The sequence below is a fragment of the Coenobita brevimanus genome, chromosome 7, assembly GCF_032717465.1.
Source record: "Coenobita brevimanus isolate Jiangsu-jjx chromosome 7, ASM3271746v2, whole genome shotgun sequence".
Lineage (NCBI taxonomy): Eukaryota > Metazoa > Arthropoda > Malacostraca > Decapoda > Coenobitidae > Coenobita > Coenobita brevimanus.
The window spans coordinates 7,513,397-7,533,396 of NC_136960.1; the positions used below are offsets into that span (position 1 = coordinate 7,513,397).

At 40.0% G+C, this 20,000-nt stretch overlaps 1 protein-coding gene and 2 non-coding genes across 3 annotated transcripts; 2 read left to right on the top strand and 1 right to left on the bottom strand.

Moving 5' to 3' along the window:
* Positions 1-7,955: 7,955 nt before the first annotated feature.
* LSm1 (U6 snRNA-associated Sm-like protein LSm1) lies at positions 7,956-13,097 on the top strand. The gene is made up of 3 exons (XM_080275976.1): positions 7,956-8,076; positions 9,961-10,145; positions 11,587-13,097. Exons 1-3 carry the CDS (start codon positions 8,031-8,033, stop codon positions 11,758-11,760), a joined length of 405 nt encoding a protein of 134 aa, XP_080132102.1. The 5' UTR covers positions 7,956-8,030; the 3' UTR covers positions 11,761-13,097.
* LOC145405442 (5S ribosomal RNA) lies at positions 8,469-8,586 on the bottom strand. Its single transcript, XR_013898373.1, has one exon. It is a non-coding gene; the product is annotated as a 5S ribosomal RNA (ribosomal RNA).
* Positions 8,724-8,842, top strand: LOC145405351 (5S ribosomal RNA). The gene has a single exon (XR_013898337.1). It is a non-coding gene; the product is annotated as a 5S ribosomal RNA (ribosomal RNA).
* Positions 13,098-20,000: the final 6,903 nt, after the last annotated feature.

The following is a 20,000-nucleotide window of genomic DNA, read 5'->3' on the forward strand; positions in this document are numbered from 1 at the left end:
TGTGTGTGTGTGTGTGTGTGTGTGTGTGTGTGTGTGTGTGTGTGTGTGTGTGTGTGTGTGTGTGTGTGTGTGTGTGTGTAACGAAGTGTATGTGGGATGAAACATGTTTACTCTTAAAATATTTTAGTTATGCTGGTGAATATGATTTGAAGCCATGGTAATATACAGTAGGCTACATTGAATGAGAGAGAGAGAGAGAGAGAGAGAGAGAGAGAGAGAGAGAGAGAGAAAGAATAGAAAATATACTGAGCCTATATGACGGAATTCCATGGATAATGTACTCTCTCTCTCTCTCTCTCTCTCTCTCTCTCTCTCTCTCTCTCTGGGTGTTTTTAGCCAGAAAATTGAAATCACCGGTAGTATTTAGGTACCAAGGTACTATCACTGTTCATAGCGTAACATTTAGTTTTGTGAATATTAATAACACAAGGTCTCCACGTGTGATTATAGGCTGTACTATGGTGATGTAGGAGGCTCCGTAGCACTGTTCTCCTTGCTATTTATTTTGCTTGTTACACCTCATCATTCTATTTTGTGTTACAAATATAATTATTACATCGACGTGGTTTGCATCAGTAACACACAAAAGAGAACTGAAGTGTAATATACAGAATAAATCGCTTAGGAAGAGGTATTACGAAGTCTGGAAAAATAAAAAGAAACCCTGAATCTGGCTTTGGTCTGTCCAACTCTGTCTCTCTCTCTCTCTCCCACGCTCTCTCTCTCTCCCACGCACTCTCTCTCTCCCACGCACTCTCACTCACACACTCTTGCACTCTATTACCTACCCACATATTCCTTGTGTCTCTTCTGTGCATATTAGTTGGTAATATTGTCTCCAGGTGTGATAAAGTGGCCAAGGTCCCTCCCCTGTTGTGTCCCCTCCACATAACTCAAGTGTGTGTGTGTGTGTGTGTGTGTGTGTGTGTGAGAGAGAGAGAGAGAGAGAGAGAGAGAGAGAGAGAGAGAGAGAGAGAGAGAGAGAGAGAGAGAGAGAGAGAGAGAGAGAGAGAGAGAGAGAGAGAGAGAGAAATGTACAGGGGAATAGGAGGGGTATAAGGAGGGGGGGGGGATAAAAACAGAAACAGATGGATGAGAGAAGGGGCAAAGCGAGAACTGGGAGAAGGAACAGATGGCGAAGGGAATAGAAAAATAATGAGTGATAGTAACTTACGGGCGAAAGGAGATTATGTGGAAAGGGAGAGGTAGAGACTGGAGAAGGGGGAGATGGAAGAGTGACTGGAGGAGAGAGCGGAGTGAGAGAGAGAGAAAGAGAGGGGGGTGAGGGTGAGGGAAATGGACAGGAAGAAGGATGTGAGGGGAAGAGAGGATGAGGAGATGAAAGGTTATGAGAGGTTAAAAATTCCAGAACCTGCTCAGGACAGATTTTATTCCGTGAGACAGATTTATGATAAAGGCACTCGTCAACTGTGTCCAATTGCCTGAACTCCAACTTTAAAAATGCACTGCTGTTAATCCTTCTTGTTCGGGAGGTGAGAGTTCCGATATTTCAACTCAAGAATCCGACGTGAGTGTGGGGGTAGAGAAGGGGGGGGGGAGGAGATGGAACACAGTATCACCATCTTTTATTTCAATCTTCATCCTCATCACTATCACCACCATCATGCCACCACCACCATTATCATCATCATAACACCATTCCCCCACTAACCTCTAAAAACTCTATATTCACACACTACCACCCCATCCACTCTCCCCTCAGTCGCCTTCCACCCACATCTGTGCATAGACTCTGGGGTGAAAGCAAAGCCAACAAGAATATGAAAAAAAAAAGAAAATACTGTCTCACATTTCCTAAAACTTAAAGAATTGGAATTTTTAAAAAGGACTACTGGCAGCCATTGTTCTCTGGCCACACCTGATATTTTGAGGATGGATAGATATCAATATTAACCCTTCTCATGGTAGGGACAAGTCTAGCAATAGTTTTCCATCTAATGCGTCTAAAAAGAACTGTGTGACTATTTTCTTTTTTCTTTTTCTTTTTGAGGGAGGGTGTCTCGAGAACCAGTTACACCACAACCCCAGGCGGCAAATCGAAATATACTTTACGGAAGCATTACCAAAACAGACGATATGGAGGCGTAATGAGCAGAATAAATCGGCATGGAAAAGGCGCTACGAAACCAACATGGCCACTTAGAATGCAACCCAAGGAGACAAATGAAAACAAACTATACAGAAACATCATCGCTTCCTGCGGTCACTCACGATCCTGGAAGATTGTATAGTGTCAGAGGGTACCGTAAAGCTTACACACACACACACACACACACACACACACACACACACACACACACACACACACACAGGGGGATGCAGTGAGGGGTACGAATAATCACCCCATATTACACAGCAGTAGTGATGTGGTTTGGCGACTCCCCTGGCGGCGACGTAAATAAACGGTGATGTCAGGTGATGTTCAACGCTGTCTCTAAATCCACGCCATCCACCGCCGCCCCATCCTCCCTCCGGTTCATTTATTAGTGGAGATGGTTCATTATCTTGTCACTGATGGATCCTCGCCCCAATATGCGAGATGTGCCCTCCCGTCTCCCTAATTAATGACATGTAAAACACCCATGCACTCTTTACTCTTTTGCTAATTAACCCCACACGTGTGATTTGTGAGAGAGAGAGAGAGAGAGAGAGAGAGAGAGAGAGAGAGAGAGAGAGAGAGAGAGAGAGAGAGAGAGAGAGAGAGAGAGAGAGAGAGAGAGAGAGAGAGGAGGAGGAGGAGGAGGAGGAGGAGGAGAGAAGAAAGATAAAGAAAATAAGTAGGTAAGAAGAGGAAAAGAAAAGAAAAGAAAAAAAAGATACTCAGGGATTGGACTGAGAAGCCTATGTCCACAGTAGAACATATAAAAGAAAATAAATAAAAGATAACGAATATATATATATATAGATATATATATATATATATATATATATATATATATATATATATATCGTAGGGTTTGAGGCCCTAAGACACCGCCACGCCCCTGTGTTGGCATCGATGACAACACCAGCAGGTCCTGGAGGCGAGAATCCTTATAAATTGAGATAGACTTCTTGCTCTTAACGACGTCCCCCGAGCCAGCCTTGACGGGGGCAGAAGGGCATCAAGCCTCCCGTCACCGTAGGAGTCACCGTCGCGTGGAAAAAGACGGGAATGATACCCTTAGCGAACATGAATGGAATTTATAAACTCTCTATGCTGAGATTAGACGTAAAATTGCCTCTATTTACGTTAGTCTTCCCTCGTACGGCAGTCACTTCATTACTATATTCGAGTCAATAATAAAGTGAAAAATACGAAAAATATGACTGCCTGGCACAGTAATCAACTGCTGTGGAGATGTATATTAAAAAGACTGGCTAAGATCCTCTATGTAAACGGCTGAAGGAAAATTGGGAGCCCCGGGAGCGACGTGGTTCTCGTGTTGACGGGTTGGTTATGGAGGCTTCGTATCACCCCTTCCCAAGCGATTTATTCTGCACACTACACCTCAGAATCCTCTTGTGTGTTATTGATCCACACGGTGTCAATATCTAACATATATGTACATCATACAAGATCATTTTAAGGTGTACTATGCAAAATGAATTGCTTGCAAAGGGAAAGGGAAAACGTCCCCCGAGCTAAACCTTATTAGACCATATAACCCTGCTAGGTGACAAGAGGACGCTACCCCTCCTGGCATGGCAGCTACCAGGCGTGGCTCGAACTCACGACCCCCCGGTCCCTAGTCCGATGCTCTACCACTGCGCCACCCTGCCCCAATCGCTTGCAAAGAGATGCTGCGAATGCCTGTGTCATTTTCAGCCCAGTGTCAGAAGCTGGAGGATACGGTCGACTCATATGCTTTTACCCGCGTCAACAAGAGCCAGGATTCACTGACATGTTTACGATCGATGTTCATGGCTTGCGTATGTGTGTGTGTTGGGGGGGGGGGTAGTAATGACAAAGAAAGGAAAGTGGAGGGTCTTCTTGGGTCGTTAGCTTCTTGTACAACACACACACACACACACACACACACACACACACACACACACACACATTCAATTTATTCTTGCTGTTACCAGACGATTTTATTCAGCTTAGGACAGACGGTTTTGAACTGGAGGGGTTGGATACAGCCTTCATTAACCCCGATTACCCTTTATACTCTAATCTGGCCTAAAACTGCCATATCCCCATCTTGAATGCTGAGTTTTAGCAAGAGATTAACACTAGAATATGATGCTAGTCATGGAAAAGTGCTATGGAATGGATCTGGAGCCGAAGTATTGTCTTATTCCGAAACTGAGCTACATGAAAATAAGTCGCAAAAGGACAAAAATTTTAGGATGCTAGTCACGCAGAAGTGTTATGAAAAGGATGTAGAGCCGTAGTATTGTCTTATACAGACACTGAGCTCCGTGCAATAAGCCGCAAAAGGACAAAAATCTGGCCAAACTGAACGTAAAAGGTTATTAAGGAACTTGTAAAATGCATGACCTGAGAGCAATAATAATAATAATAATAATAATAATAACAATAATAATAATAATAATGATAATAATAATACCCGGTACCTCTTTGTACTAAGTGACTTCAATGCCATTTCAGTATTATAGAGTTTGCTATGGTGTAGTGGAATTGCTGGGAGGAGATTTAACAAGTGTGACCGGAGGGGGGTGTTTAGGAAGAGACTGTAGGAGAGGGGAGGGACAAGAGGGAGGGAGGTGAAATTGGGAAGGGGAGGAGGGGGAGAGAAGAAGGGGGAGGGACAAGATGGAGGGAGGTGGGCGAAGGGGACTGCAGCAAGGAAGCGAGTACAAAATTAATGTGAGCAAGGATAGAAATGAAAGACTGAATGAAAAGAAGGGGAGGGGGGGAGATAAAACAGTACAGATAAGAAGGAAGGAAGGAAGGAAGGAAGGGAGTTAGAGAGACAAGAGGGAGGGCGAAGGTAAGGAATGCTGAGGGGGCGGGAGGGAGAGGGCAGAGTACAGTAGTTCAGAAAAGAGACCAGGACGAAGAAAGGGCTAAAAATAATTGATGGAGATAAAAATGAGAGAATGAAAACAATGAAAAAAGCGATTGAAGAAATGTGATTGAAAGATATATTTTGATAAATAGCAAGAGAGGAAGGAGAGAGGAAGGGATGCGGAAGGAACAAGCTACTCGGAATTAAATTGGCACTGGTCTTGAAGATTGTTTCTGCCTTTGAATGAAGGTCTGATAAAGCAGTGGAGAGATACACTAGAATTCCTTTCTTATAACGGCAAATGTACACTTTACCCCATTGGCGCCCATTGTCCTCAATACTAAGCGGAACTGGGTATTATTTTCAACAGTTAATAAAGAAGGGAACCCCGGGGTAGGGACATATGAGCTTCGCGACTATGAGCCGATAGGCAGAGGGCAGTACGTTTAGTACCCTTCCAGCACAATCCCTCACACAAGAACCCTGAAAGCTGATGGTTAAGCAGCAGAAAGACCTGACCAATTCAGTTCATATTCCTCCAGTTTGTTCTCTGTATTTTTCTGACTATTTTCAGTGATGACCTTTTCCTCCCGAAAAACTTTCCCCCCTATTTTTATCATCACGTGCTCAGGCTGTACTTACAGCTGTTGGATGTGTAATGGAAGACAGTTAACTAACTCAAAGGAGGATTCTGTTTCCCTTTTCCCAACGAGAGGTTAGGTTAAGTTAGGTTGGGTTGGGTTGGGTTGAGTTAGGCTAAATTATTAGGTACAGTTAAGCTAGGTTTGGTTAGGTTTTGTTAAACTCCTAAGTTAGGACTGTTCCTCCGCCATTACGCTAACGAATCAAATGAGTTGTCACGGCGAAACACATTGTAGCTTAAAACAATGGGGATGCAAACAAGAAACGTTTATTTACCACCCTAGAAATAATCACAAAAACATAACACTATCAGGAAGAATAAGAAATTATTTGGTAAGGTGCCTCAACTGCTTAAAGTAAAGAGTATGTTTACCCATAGAGGTAGGAATAGGGTAGAGTCGGTGTAAGAAGGCTCCAGTGAAGCCAGAGAACTGTCAAACGGCCATATTGGTCAAGTCAAGAGGTCACGGCAACACCTACCTGACTTGAAGAAGATTGCTGTGCACTCCTACCTCTATGGCTGTGCCCATAGAGGTAAGAGTCCTAATCCTACCTCCGTGGGTGTGGCCATGAGATTATTAAGCCTTTAATACCTCCAGCTGTGTGTCCACCTGGTATTCCTCAGTGAGAATGCCAGAAACAAAGTAGACATCATTCTACCTCTGGTTTTAGTTGTAGTTCAGCTGTGGGTGTGAGACGTTCTGTCCTAAGTTGTATCTCACCATCAAATAACCTAAGTCTTCAAAAATGCCCACCACCTGTGCCGCATTTGGGTGTAATGAAAGAGGAGATAAGAAATCTGACCCATCCATTAAATTTCACTGGTGAGTATCTTTAGAGTGAATTATAGTTTGTAGGTTAGTATGCAAAAATAGATAAATAAATAAATAAAGATAAAACATATTTTTTTCTGTTTGCAACTAAGAAAACACTCCCGCCTGGTCAGCGGAACCAAGTCAGACAGCTGTCAAAGAGGTCGCCGTCATGTTGGTCGAGTCAGGTCTGTCGGCCTCACTCTGACCTACCCTTGGTTAATCCCATATGCCGTCTCTACCTCTACGTGTTTACCCTTATAACTAATGTGGTCAACAAAAGGTTATTATCAGTTAGGTACATTTTTCTTTGTTGCATATAAGCAACTATTATCAATAATTATTAATTAACCATGAAAATTACTCTTTATTCACAACTAATCCTTAGCCCTAAACATACACCCAATATTAAAATGCCCAACATAGACAGCATACAGTATCTTAGACTAAATGCAGACAAAGGTATTCTCTCACCTACCAAACTCTTTACTTTCTAGCTTATAAAGAGGAAAGTGAAAGAGGGGCTAATCACAAGGTCCACACACTGCCTCTTTCACTTTACATTATGGTAAAACAACTCTTTCTATAAATGGGCCAAATATATGTAAAACTCACCTGACAAAGCCGATATCTCTCACTTGCAAGTTTGAACTCTTCACCTTACTTTCCCCTAACTTCCTTCTTACCGGATTACAAGCGCTGTAGTAGGAAAAGACGCACAGAAGGTCCATGAGTGTTAATGCACCCAAATGCAGCACAGCCAACCATTAATAAGGGGAAAAAAAAAAAAAAAAAAAAAGCACCAGTAAAAGAGACGCTGCACCTTGTATTTAGCGGATAGGACTAGTCTAGTTTGTCAACATTACACTTTGGCGATTATCTCGATATTTGGGTGTACTCTGAAGTAAAACCCATATATATTTTTAAATTAAAATGAAAATGTTCAGTAACTCTAATTCCCAGACTATACTACAATTAAAACAACATTTTATTTATCAACCAATCATGTATAAGAGTGGGTGATGAGATGTATTTTTAGACGAATCTGCGGTCAGCCAGCACCCGGGCTGTGAAGTGTCGCATCGCATCGCATCGTTCAGTTCAGTTCAGTTGATTGGTGAGGAGTGTTGCCTTTTCATCGGCACTCCTCTTGTCAATTCATTTTTCTAGTTAATTATTTTTCTTGTGTTTTGCTCGTGTGTCTTTATTTTTTTTTTTTTTATTTTTTTTTTTTTTTGCTATTAAGGTATTCCTCTTTCTTTCCTTAATCTCTCTCTTTTTTGCATACTAATAGCACCGTGTCGGTCGACGGATGTCCAGTCTCTCTTTTGTGGAGTTCCTATCTTCTGCCATGGATGCTTGTGGCTTTCAAAAGCTCTCGAATAATTCACGGTGTCAACAAAAAGACTAACCTAATCTCTTATTACATTTTATGTTATAATCAGCATGAAAATCAACTTTTCAATTCGTCAATCAACTTGGGGAAAATTGTGTCGCCCGGGCAGTATGTAGTAAGACAGGCCGAGGCAGGAAGGAGTGGTTTCTATGGTTCTTCCAATTATTTCTCTTTTTCACAACTTGGTTAAAGCAATCAAGTAATATGACTTCCATACCGGGAGCAGCTCAGCTCTTTGACGAGTTAGATAGTAGGTATATGGAATTATAAAACGAATTTGACGTAGGTAGTAGGTATATGGAATTATAAAACGAATTTGACGTAGGTAGTAGGTATATGGAATTATAAAACGAATTGTACTCGTATATGAATTCTGTGACTAGTTACAAACCTAACCAATTTATACATTATCAGTGTTTATATGTACTGTATGTGGTCGTTGTGAACTTGAGGGATTGTTTTTCATCTTGTCTCCTCTATGACAAGCCCAGGAAATATAAACGCGACGGGACCATAATGTACTTCATCATTCATTCATTGCCAGACGCCATGTATCCCAGACGGGGTGGTCAAGGGCTTAGAGTTAATTGTTTTACAGAGAGGGGCACTAATCCTCCACCAACCCCACTTGACACGTAGGGATGCCAACAGCATCTGGTGTTCCCAGGCGGTCACCCATCCAAGTACTAACCAGACCCAACGTTGCTTAACTTCGCTGATCGGACGGGAAGCGGTGTACTCAACGTGGTATGCCGTTTAATGTACAGTCGACAATTTTCAAGTTGCTGATTTCCATTGTGTCTGCAATATTTCAGAGACTTATTTTGGACGTTATATGTTGAAATGTAGGGCTCTGAAGATCAAAGAAAATATGAGATTAAAACAAATATTGTTGTTGCCAACGGCCATACCACATTGAGTACACCACTTCCTGTCCGATCAGCGAAGTTAAGCAACGTTGGGTCTGGTTAGTACTTGGATGGGTGACCACCTGGGAACACCAGATGCTGTTGGCATAACTCCCTACGTGTCAAGTGGGGTTGGTGGAGGATTAGTGCCCCTCCCTGTAAAACAATTAACTCTAAGCCCTTGGCCACCCCATTTGGGATACATGGCGTCTGGCAATGAATGAATGAATGCTCTATTCTCGTGTGTCTGGCCAAGGAGACCCATCAACCAGAAGGAAGCATCCACTTTCGTGTGACGGAAAACACTATGCCAGGATTGGGACAGGGTTCTTCCAGACCGGTATGTGTATTGTTCAGAAAAACTTGTGGAGACATGGCCACCAAGAGGATGAGCTGTGTATTGGAAGACACATATGAGCAAGGTGTACTTGGTAGCCTAAATGTGATTGAGTTCCTTAGCTGGAAGTTTAGCACAAGCCCAGTTACCAGGCCTTGGCCCAGCATCACTCCCACAGCTGTACCTTCTGGTATGATGGTAACCATCCACGTACTACCTTTTTGGCGGGTTAACGAGTGGTACAGCTTGCCTAAATGTGACCTGGGACCGTGCAGGGCAGGGGCATTCATCTTCCCTGAGCTAGGCATGTGCTCCAGTTGCATAGCCCACTTCCAAAACTACATTTTAGTACGGTACAGTAATTTACAAGGGCATTTGCAGTGTAAGAAATGCAGAAAATTCAAAACTGGAACCTACTTTGGTTATAACTAGCTGATTTGCAATATTAATAGAGCTAACCACTGAGAGAGAGCTCTTCTTCAGTTTTAACCTCTCTCCTGTTCAGAGAGTGAGTTGGAAGCATTACCCAACCAAAAATTAATGAGACAACCCAACCAAGGAAGCAACACCCTTTGACCCTTTGCTAGCAAGTCTCCATAAAATAGAGGGAGAGAACACATCTTGGCTATAGTGTATAAATTATTTGATCAAGCTTTTTGTTTTTATTATCTATTGATTTCATCACAGTCCTTGACCCCTCAGTGTAATTCCTCTTTCATCTTGATTTAATGATATACCTTTCAAGTAAATTCTCAGTACTGTAATTAAACCAAACTGTGCAAAAAAATTATACAGATATCAGTACATACCACAGTGGTACATACAGTAACAAAGTTTTCATGAGACTGTGCATCATGCACAATAAACTGTTATTTCACTTTCTTTTCAGAGAAGCTGATGGTGTATCTACGAGATGGAAGAACACTCATTGGCTACCTGCGCAGTGTAGACCAGTTTGCTAACCTTGTTCTGCACCGCACTATTGAGCGAATTCATGTGGGAAACCGCTATGGGGACATCGACCGTGGTGTATTTGTTATAAGAGGAGAAAATGTGGTTCTGCTAGGAGAGATTGTATGTATTTGTGTAGCATATTTTTGTTAGAATTATTTCAACTTTGCAGTAAAATTCTTTCATTTGTCTTTCAGTTATTTATTTATTTATTTATTTTAATAATTCGTAAGTGGGCTAAACGTCAGTAATGTGAAGTAGGAGACTGAAAATCTATGATAGAGTATTGGTAGTGGATAAAAATCGTTATAATTTCTGTACTTTAGCATTTCATTTTTCACTGTTTAATTTTGACCCACCCTGTTTGTAGAACTGGAATTTGAGCCAGCTAACATTTTCATTTCAGGGACTTGCATATTTCTGCTTATAGATTACAGTATCTTATTCAGCTTTGGAAATTCTCATACTGGATAGGGTATACTTCAGGATGTGGGGCCACCTCTTAAATATGAACAAAAGCTTTTATTTACCTTTAACCCATTCGTGTTCCCTGCATATCAACAAGTAGATTGGTGGAGGGTTAGTGCCCCTCCCTATAAAACAACTAGCTCAAGTCAAACAGTCACCCCTTCCGGGATTGTGGCATCTGGCAGTAGATAGATAGATGACTTGATTCAGAGACTTTGTAAAGAAGTACAGAAGTGCATTTTTGAGTATGACAAGGATCCATCTATAAATAAAGATCTATCTATTGCCAGACACCATAATCCCGTAAGGGGTGGCTATTTGTCTTTGAGTTATTTGTTTTACAGGGAGGGGCACTAACCCTCCACCAACCCACTTGTTGACACATAAGGAGCACTTATGGTTTGGTTATATGGTTACCACCCAGCATTGTAAATGGTTTCTTGGCTTACAGGAAACCATTTGGCTTGTCACTCAGTGTAAAGCCACCTGTAAAGGAAAGAAAAGCAATAAGAAGTGACAGGAAAGATGGGAGAAATAGGAAGAGAGGAGGGCAGGTACAGAAAAACAATGATAAGGGCTAAGGAAGAAGTAGGCAGCATTACATCGTGAGTGGATGATGGTCACCACCACCTACCACCAATAAATAAAGATAATACAGTTATATAAGTGATAGGTTAGATCAGGATAAATTAGACTAGTTAAGGTTAGGTTTGTATAAATTAGGTTGGCTTAAGTTATGAAAATGTAGGATAGTTTTAGATAAATCAGCACTGATGAGGGTAATTTTGTGCCAAAAATATTCTAAGATGGCATCTGTCTGTCTTTGGCACACAAGATAGTGTCAATCTGTCTTCAGTGCACAAAGATGGTGCCTGTCTGCCTTCAGTACTGTTGGGGGAAAAAAAAAAATGCTGTTCACTACTTGTAAAAGAAATAAAAAACATTGTAACTTGAAATTGCACTCATATAATAATGAACAGTATGCAGAGAATCACATGAAGGACATTGGTAAAGAAAAACTGAAAAAAAGTGCAAATTAAGGTGGTCCCATGTTTTCTTGAAGATTACCTTGGATGGTTTTATTTTCTCCTTCCAGGATGAGACAAAAGAGGAAGTAGATACCTTAGAAAAAGTGAGCATTGAAGAAATTCTGGAAGCCCAGCGAGTGGAGCAAGAGCGAAGGCAAGAGCAGGAGCAACTGAGAGCAAGGTTTATGAAGGAGCGAGGTTTGCAGTACACGGCTGAGATTGGACCAGATGATATGTATTAATGGCGTGATGTAGAGATGTGCATTATTATTTTTTTTTAAATTATTATTTCTGCTATTAAGTAAACAAGAGTGAAGGCAGGAACAGGAACATTGGAGAGCAAGATTTACAGAGCAAGGCCTCAGTATGGCTAAGATTGGAGTAAATGTTATGTATTAATGGTATTACATACTGATGCACAGTAAATTCTTGTTGTGTGTAAAATAGAATATTACTTTATTTTTGCTATTAAGTCAACCATTAACTTAAAAAATATTGCTGCTTAAATTACTTAATTGTTGCCATGTAAAGTGACACTGCTGTTTATAAAGGTAAATTATCAGCTTCTCTGAGTTTACAATATAAGTTGTGTGGTAAAAGTTGTGATATAGTAGACAATCTTCCTGACTTTTGATGAGGAGCATCTTTACACAAGTCTTTAATTTTTCCTCTGCAGTTTATTTTGCACATCGCATCATGAACCCCTTCACTACAGTGACATTCATTTTAATCAGGTTACTACCAAATTATTTTTTTCATCTAAGTAGGATCACCATTAGTGAAGCACATAATGAAGGCTCTCTAACCACTCCAATTAGAAAAGATTCCTCTAAACAGAATATGATTTTCTATTGATGTTAATAATAAAGTAAGAATGACATCACCAGATGGATTGGGTTAATCGTAATAGTCATTTTGTGTGTTACCAATGCGAGGGTGTTAGTAGTAAATAGATATACATAACATACAAGAGAAAGTAAGGTGTAGGGTGGAAAATAAATTGTCAGGGGCACTATGAATTTTCCTGTGTCAACAAGAATGTTGGCAATAGTCTGATCATTGATGAAATGAATACCATCCATCCCTCCATCATCCAATCCTACGTTGCCCCATGAGGAGTGTAGGAGCCCGGGGCTAGGCAAATTGGTCCTGACATTTAAGATGAGAGTGACCAGCCTCACTCATCCCTGAGTGACATTATGTGAGCAATAAACCCCAACCACCCCTTGGATATAAACTATATTGCTATAACAAAGACATAGATACTTGCCCTTATAATCAGTTCTTTTATATCTTTTTGTTAAACCAAATTTAGTGTCTAGTTCTTTTGTATATTTTTGTTCAAACTTAATGTCATTTTACACTAAGTCATAGCTAAGTAACAGTATGTAATACACAGTAAGACTATAATTAAGTGTGCACTATTATTCATAGCAATTCAAGCATGTAATGCAGTTTATACCTGCATGTGCTCAAGACATTTTTTATTAATTTAGAACGAGTAATTTGGGGATTTTTGGAGTGTCATTAACTTTACTCATTCCTAACTGCAGTTACTGTGATATGAATAGAAAATAAATAAATATTGGTTAAGAAGTTCAGAAGTTTTAATTAGCTTATATAGTTTTTCCACCTTGGAATGTTGGAGACTTTTGCCCACTTCCAACTTATTCATTATAGACCAGTGGCAGAATAAGACTGTGCTGTTGTTCCACATCCTTTCTGTAGCATTTCTCTGTGACCGACACCATATTCTAGTAGTCACCTTGTGTTACAGCCCAGTGACAAGATCAGACAACACTGCAAGTCTACGGTCTTTCCATAGCATTTCTTCATGACTAGTACCACATTTTAACACACAGGCAATGAATTGGACAATGAACTCTTAGCACCAAGCAACAAAGACCATAGGGTGCTGCCCAAAATTATACGAGGTCTGACCGACAGGTATGCAACCATATACAGTATACTGTATATATATATTTATATATATATATATATATATATATATATATATATATATATACTGTATATATATATATATATATATATATATATATATATATATATATATATATATTTTTAAATCAGTAGGAGCAAGGGAAACCAACTCATTGGAGCATGACTTTGTATCATGTGCATGCTTAAATATGTTCAGCACTGCCACCCAGCCTAGTCAGTGCCGAGCTGCATGTGTTTCAGTGGGGGGGGGGGGATGTTCTTGATCATCACAGTTTTCTTTAGTGCTGCAATAACCAAGAGAATTGAACAATGTTATTGCATCAATTTTCATCAAAAACTTTGTGACATAATCATAAACCATCAGGATAATTCAGGAGGTTTTTGGTGATGAATCTATGGGTGTTATGCAAATGAAGGACTGATACAAGGTGAAGTGCATGCCTTTTTTTTTTTTTCCCACGAGGGTGTTGTTCACTATGAGTACGTTCCAGAAAGCCAAACAATAACAAGTACTACTGTACTTAGGAGTTCTCCGTCACCTTCAAAATGCAGTGTGTCACAAGAGATTAGAGTTGTGGGAGGCAAAGGACTGATAGCTTCACAATGACAGTGCTCCAGCCCACTTACCCCATCTCATCCAATCCAGGATTTTTTAGCCAAACACAGGTCCAGCATGCTACCTACTCTCCTGGCATGGCTTCCTGCGACGTTTGGCTATTTCCTAAACTGAAGATGCAGCTGAAATGTTTGAAATTTGAGGACACAAATGAGTTACAGACAAATGTGACAAAGATCTTGTTGGTGATCTCAAAAACTGACTTTACAAAATGTTTCCAGCAACGGAAGGACTGCTGGGGTAAGTGTGTTGAGTCCCATGGGGCATACTTGCAAAGAGATATAACTTTTTTTTTTTTGCTAAAGGTCAGATTCTTTTCAATCAGACCTTGTGTGTACATAAATGGCTCAAATAAGAAATAGCAATAAAAATGAAACAGCAGTTAAAGAATTGTATAAAAAATTAAACAGTACTAAGAATTATAGAGAGAAGTGGCACTATGAGAAACAAAATGAATGGAAGGAAGAATCATTAAAGATGATGGATGGAAACACAAAAAGATATACAACAAATCAGAGAAAAATGAGGGGATCCACAAAGATAATCACCAATATGGAGAATGATTAAGAGGAGAAAAGAAAAGGAAAGCACAATGCCAATGAGAAGCATACAATGAACTCTCATGGAAAAGACGAATTGATAAGCTAGTGTTCCAATGGGAACAGAAAGCAGGTGACCCACCTAACAATGGGAGACAGAAGCAAATGTACTCCTTACTGTTGTGCACCAAAGCTCTTGGAGTGAGGGACTTGTTTAGAAACTGCCACTAGGCTGAGGGAAGAGATGTTACTCCACTATGATTTTAACATTTTTAGGAACTGCCACTAGGCTGAGGGAAGAGATGTTACTCCACTTGACAGTACAAAATGTAAGCAGGTCCAGGCAGGAACTGAACTGTCCTGACTTTTTCATATTTCCCTGCCAGACTAACTGATGTGGATGTCCCTTCAGCAGCTTACCTGTGTCTTTGAAGTACTGCATGATGATGTGGTTGATCTTCTTCTTCTTCTTCTTTTTCCTTTCCTTTTCCTCGTGCTTATCGATACCATATTCCTCCTTCTGCGTGTAAATGTTTAAAAATTGAACTATTGCCGTACTCACACTAGCTGACCTACCACACCCATCTTCACAAAGTGTTTTATCCTTGCCCTCCATACCAATATCTCAGCCACCTTATCCGTTCTTATCTACCAATCTTATTTATTTTTACTAATCCTCCCCCCTTCACACTTCCATGCCTTGACACTTTCCTACCACCAATTCCATTCCATATACAACATTCTTCTTTAAAGAATACACTTACTCTGCCCCTCCCCATCACTCACCATCATCTTTGCACATCACTCCCACTCCGCGTTTCCGTCTCGGTCATTATTTTGTTCGCACATCTTTGATTTACACCTTACCATAACATGTCTTCACAGTACAGTATACACTTTCCCTTGCATGCCGCAACACCTGTCACTACCCAAGCCTATCCTAGTCACTCCTTTCCACCCATCCCAGCTGTTCCTGTTTTGTCTATTTGTTTCATTTTGAACAGCCATACATATGCTTGTATGGTCAGTCTTGTTCATCTGATGGCAGTTTTCCATTCTACATGATTTCTGGTAGCATTTCTTCAGTGTTTAAGTAATCCTGAGACCATTTTGCAGGGACTCATTCCAAGCCTTCTCAGGTCTACCTCTTGGTGTCAACCCTCCACATTCACGCTCACAGATCTTTTCACCCAAAATCCATCCTCCATTCTCTTCATGATCCCAGTCTCCCATACACATAACACACAAAAAAAGGGTCCCAAACAACCTAATTTTTTGCTGTTGTGGTCCCAGGCTCATCTGGATGTGAACCCTGTAAACTGCAGGCTGAAGTTGTCCTTCAGCAGTCCATCATCCTCCTTCTCAGGGATCGGGAAGGAACTGCAGGACTCTTGATGTTGTTGAGTAACCACAGTCTGGTTGGCCAAGCACACCCAACTCCAGGAAAACTACCACCCCTGAAAGGCCACCATGTACAGTGAACAAATGTTTCCTTATGGCAGCCAGCACCTCACCACAACCAAGCACAGGGAAGTGTGGAGGTTTGAATCCTGCATGGATGTTGCATTTACATGTCTACAGTCTACACCCAGTTAACCCTTGTTAGGCAGCAGGCCTTACATGAGGCACAATGAAGGTCTGCACAGGCCAGCTACAAGTCTGATGAGGTACAGTTTACACTGGTTATCAACCACGGACTCGGGTGGTAAACTACCTTACAGAAAATCGGCCTAGCAGGGGCTAACACGGACATCACAGTAGGCCCCACACCACCTTGTTATTTGGTTATATGGTTACCACTCAGCAATGAAAATAGATTCCTTGGTTACAGGAAGTCAATAGGCTAGTCACTCTGTGTATAGTCACCTAATGTGGAAAGAAGAGTAATACAAAGTGACAGGAGGAATGGGAGAAACACGAAGACAGAAGGACAGACACAGAAAAAGAGTAATAGTGGTGAAGGAAGAAATGCAGCACTACATCAAGTGAGTGGGTGAGGGTCACCACTACCTACCACTGTAGGACACCTGTACAACCAGGCAATGGAAATTCCCAGTTATATCCGGGCCGCTACAGAAACGTGTCCATCTTTAGCACCAGACAAACTTAACACTCCTTAAATGATACAGTAACAAATGTAAACATACTACTGTAATTACAACCTGGTATCCACAATACAAATACTTAGCAGAGAACGGAATTATGAAAGAACAATCATATTTACATCAATGATATAATAAGGGATATCTGTACATCAAATGCATTTTTCAATCATTAATAAATACATCACTAGTATGTATATAATATATACTGTATAAATAAACAATGGGTGCTTAAAAGTATCCACATATAGTCATAAAATTACTTCTTCCTTTTTAAGGTCACTATATCTTCCACTAACTTTTCCTTTAGTAATAAATAAAGTGTGACACCTAAGGACATTGCATATAACTAAGTGTCCTACAGATGGTGGCTGCATGGCTGTACTGATGTGTTTCTGTGTTGTAAGTTTATCATTATAAAGCTGCCATACCATCAAACATATCCTATTTTTTTTTTTTTCCAGTTTATTCAAGCTATTGCCAGATAATCTTATTCAGCATAGGAAAGGTCTTTTTTTTTGGGGGGGGGGGGTGGAGGAGATATTTAGACTGCCTATATCTAACCCCTCCAGTTCAAACAGTCTATCAAAAGTTCAATACTGTTATAGTATCTGGTAACAGCATAAACTTAAAACAATGGAACCTAGATTCAAATGGTTAAGGTTACAGGTTGGCCACATACAAATGATGGTAACCATATCACTCACTCTTTATTACATTAACATAACTGTCCACTGTCAACTGGAACAGAACACAAATTTCTTTTTTCTCGGCCAAAATGATTGTGATAGTTTTTGGCATACTGTATTCAGTGCTTGAAGTTCCTTCAGAGCATAGCTGTTGTTGTTGCTGATGAGCAACCCCACTCTGTCTGGCCAAGTATACCTGCCAATCGCAGGCAGGCAACCACCCTCGCAGGGCCATCCTGTGCAGTGAACCAATGTTCCCTGGGGCAGACAGTGCCTCAACACAGTAAGGCATGGAGGTGAATGTGGAGGTTTGGTTCCCAGATGGATGCCACTCTGGCATCTCTCCATCCAGTGAAGAAAGTCCACTATGGAAGGCTCTACATCATCCCATTTTTTGAGCTATATAGTTACCACTTAGTGTTGTACAGTAATTGGTTTTCAGGGTTAAAGGAAACATTAAGATCATCTGGCATTAGCTAAAATAAATTCAAAGTAAAGTATTTCGGAGCCAAATGGTTAAACACCTAATTGATACTTTTGTAACAACCCTTATATTATATCTTCTAATCAGGTAAAGTTTCACTTGTTTAAAGTTTCACTTCTTTTTTAAGAAGAGTTACCATAGAAAACTTGAATTATCTTCATAGTTTTGAATTGATACCAAGGCAATGGGTTTTAAATCTTTAACCCCTTCAGTCCAATGATACTGGGTAATGTATATTGGTTAATATTTTATTCTTGCTATCTCCAGACAAATTTAGTTCATCTAAAGATAAACTTAATGAGCTGATGGAGGTTTGTATAGCTTTCATTGGCTTCTCTTCTAGGGGGGCCTTCCTTAAAAAAAAATAAATAAATAAAAAAATTAATAATAATAATAATAATAATAATAATAATAGTAGTAGCAGTAGTTGTAATAATAATAATAAAAAGTGACAGCAGCCTGAATACATTAAAAATTACATCCTTGTGCTACAGGGGTTAACAATATTCACTACAACACATCTTTGGTATTTTGCAGTAGTTTTAAACTCATTACAATATATAAAGTACAGTACCAATTTCTCCAGAAATATTTAATGGATACGGTACCACAGTACTGAGGAATATGCAGTGCCAACATAAATAACATGAAATAAACTATACACAATTCTTCTCCATCTACAGCTGTACAGTATTTATATTACTAAAACTTACACAGGACATAAAACCTCACCAGAAAAATCAAATTATACTGAAAGCAAGTTGATATACAACATTTGTACTTTGTTGATGATGGGTCGATCATTTCTCCCTTGTTGTGTATACATACAACAGGTTTCTAGTAAATCAAAAACACATATTTCCCACCTAAAGATACTAATAAGACACCTGCAAGGCTTAATTCTAATAACCTAAAAAATGTACCATATTCAATCTGGAACTCAGCATGAAGGGATGTGCTCATATATACAGTTAAATATGTTGAACAGAGTTGACACTCATCATAATTCCAATTCTGCAAGGATACAGATAGTAGGTGTTAGCATTGCTACATTTTGCTTTTACCCCCATGATCAATTTCAGTGTTCATACATGCTGGTTAAGATTATAATATTAGTACATGATGATTAAGATCCCATGCATTCTGATATTATATATAGCAAGGGCTTGTTTAATCTCCTTGCATGTTATATTGCTCACTACTATACTAACAATAATACTTATTTTGTACAATTCTTGATGTGTTTATCAAGTGACAGACACTAGTACTGTACCAGTATAGTGTGAACAAGCATACAAAAAGAAAGATTTCCCCGAATAGTGAGGATAAGATGGTATCATTCTCAGTTGACTTTGTAGGAAGAAATGGGATTCCTTCTATCTTTCTAAGCTTACACAGAACATGTGAATGCTTAGTGAGTTAACAATCTGTTGATGTGTGGCTGTGGTACTTTACCACTGAATGAAGGATTTGCTCATTTTTATTTTTTATTATTATTTTTTTTTTCATAGGGGCTCCAACATGCTTGCATGCGATGGCCATGGTTCATCTAATGACAGCTCTCCACTTTGCTTATCACTACCAGCCTCTCTATTCAGTCCCTTATCCTCAAGCTCACACGCTATGGCCTCATCCCATGTCTTTTTCAGTCTGAGAAGAGTTGAAAATGATAAACAAATACAGCAGACCCTCAGTATAAAGGACATCAATAGACCAGATACTGTATTGGATTTAACAGACATTACGAAGGCTACCAAACTTCCATTGGCTATAACGAACAATGTCTGTTAAAAGGGGAACAATGGGTTACAATACATGTGCTCCCTACCATTTTTACTCCATTCTGGCCTCATCGTGATTGCTGAGTTGAAATAGCAGACTATGTTAATACTGTACAGTACTATTCATGAAGAAGTGCTATGACATGGATATAAAATAAGCTGCAAAAAGACAAAATTATAGACCAAGTTAGTGCAAAATGGGTACAGTTTTCATTTTTAGTACTAGACAATGCTATTTTACTCATTTATTTTTAAACATGCACTTGAAATCCCACCTCGGGGGGCCATCGGATATAACGGACTATCGGC

What these genes read in the sequence shown, in the direction of transcription:
- LSm1 (XM_080275976.1), top strand. Translation starts at nt 8,031, where the DNA reads ATGACTTCCATACCGGGAGCAGCTCAGCTCTTTGACGAGTTAGATA. An exon ending in GCTCTTTGACGAGTTAGATA is followed by an intron (nt 8,077 to 9,960) that starts GTAGGTATATGG and finishes CTTTCTTTTCAG; the next exon opens with AGAAGCTGATGGTGTATCTA. An exon ending in TGGTTCTGCTAGGAGAGATT is followed by an intron (nt 10,146 to 11,586) that starts GTATGTATTTGT and finishes TTCTCCTTCCAG; the next exon opens with GATGAGACAAAAGAGGAAGT.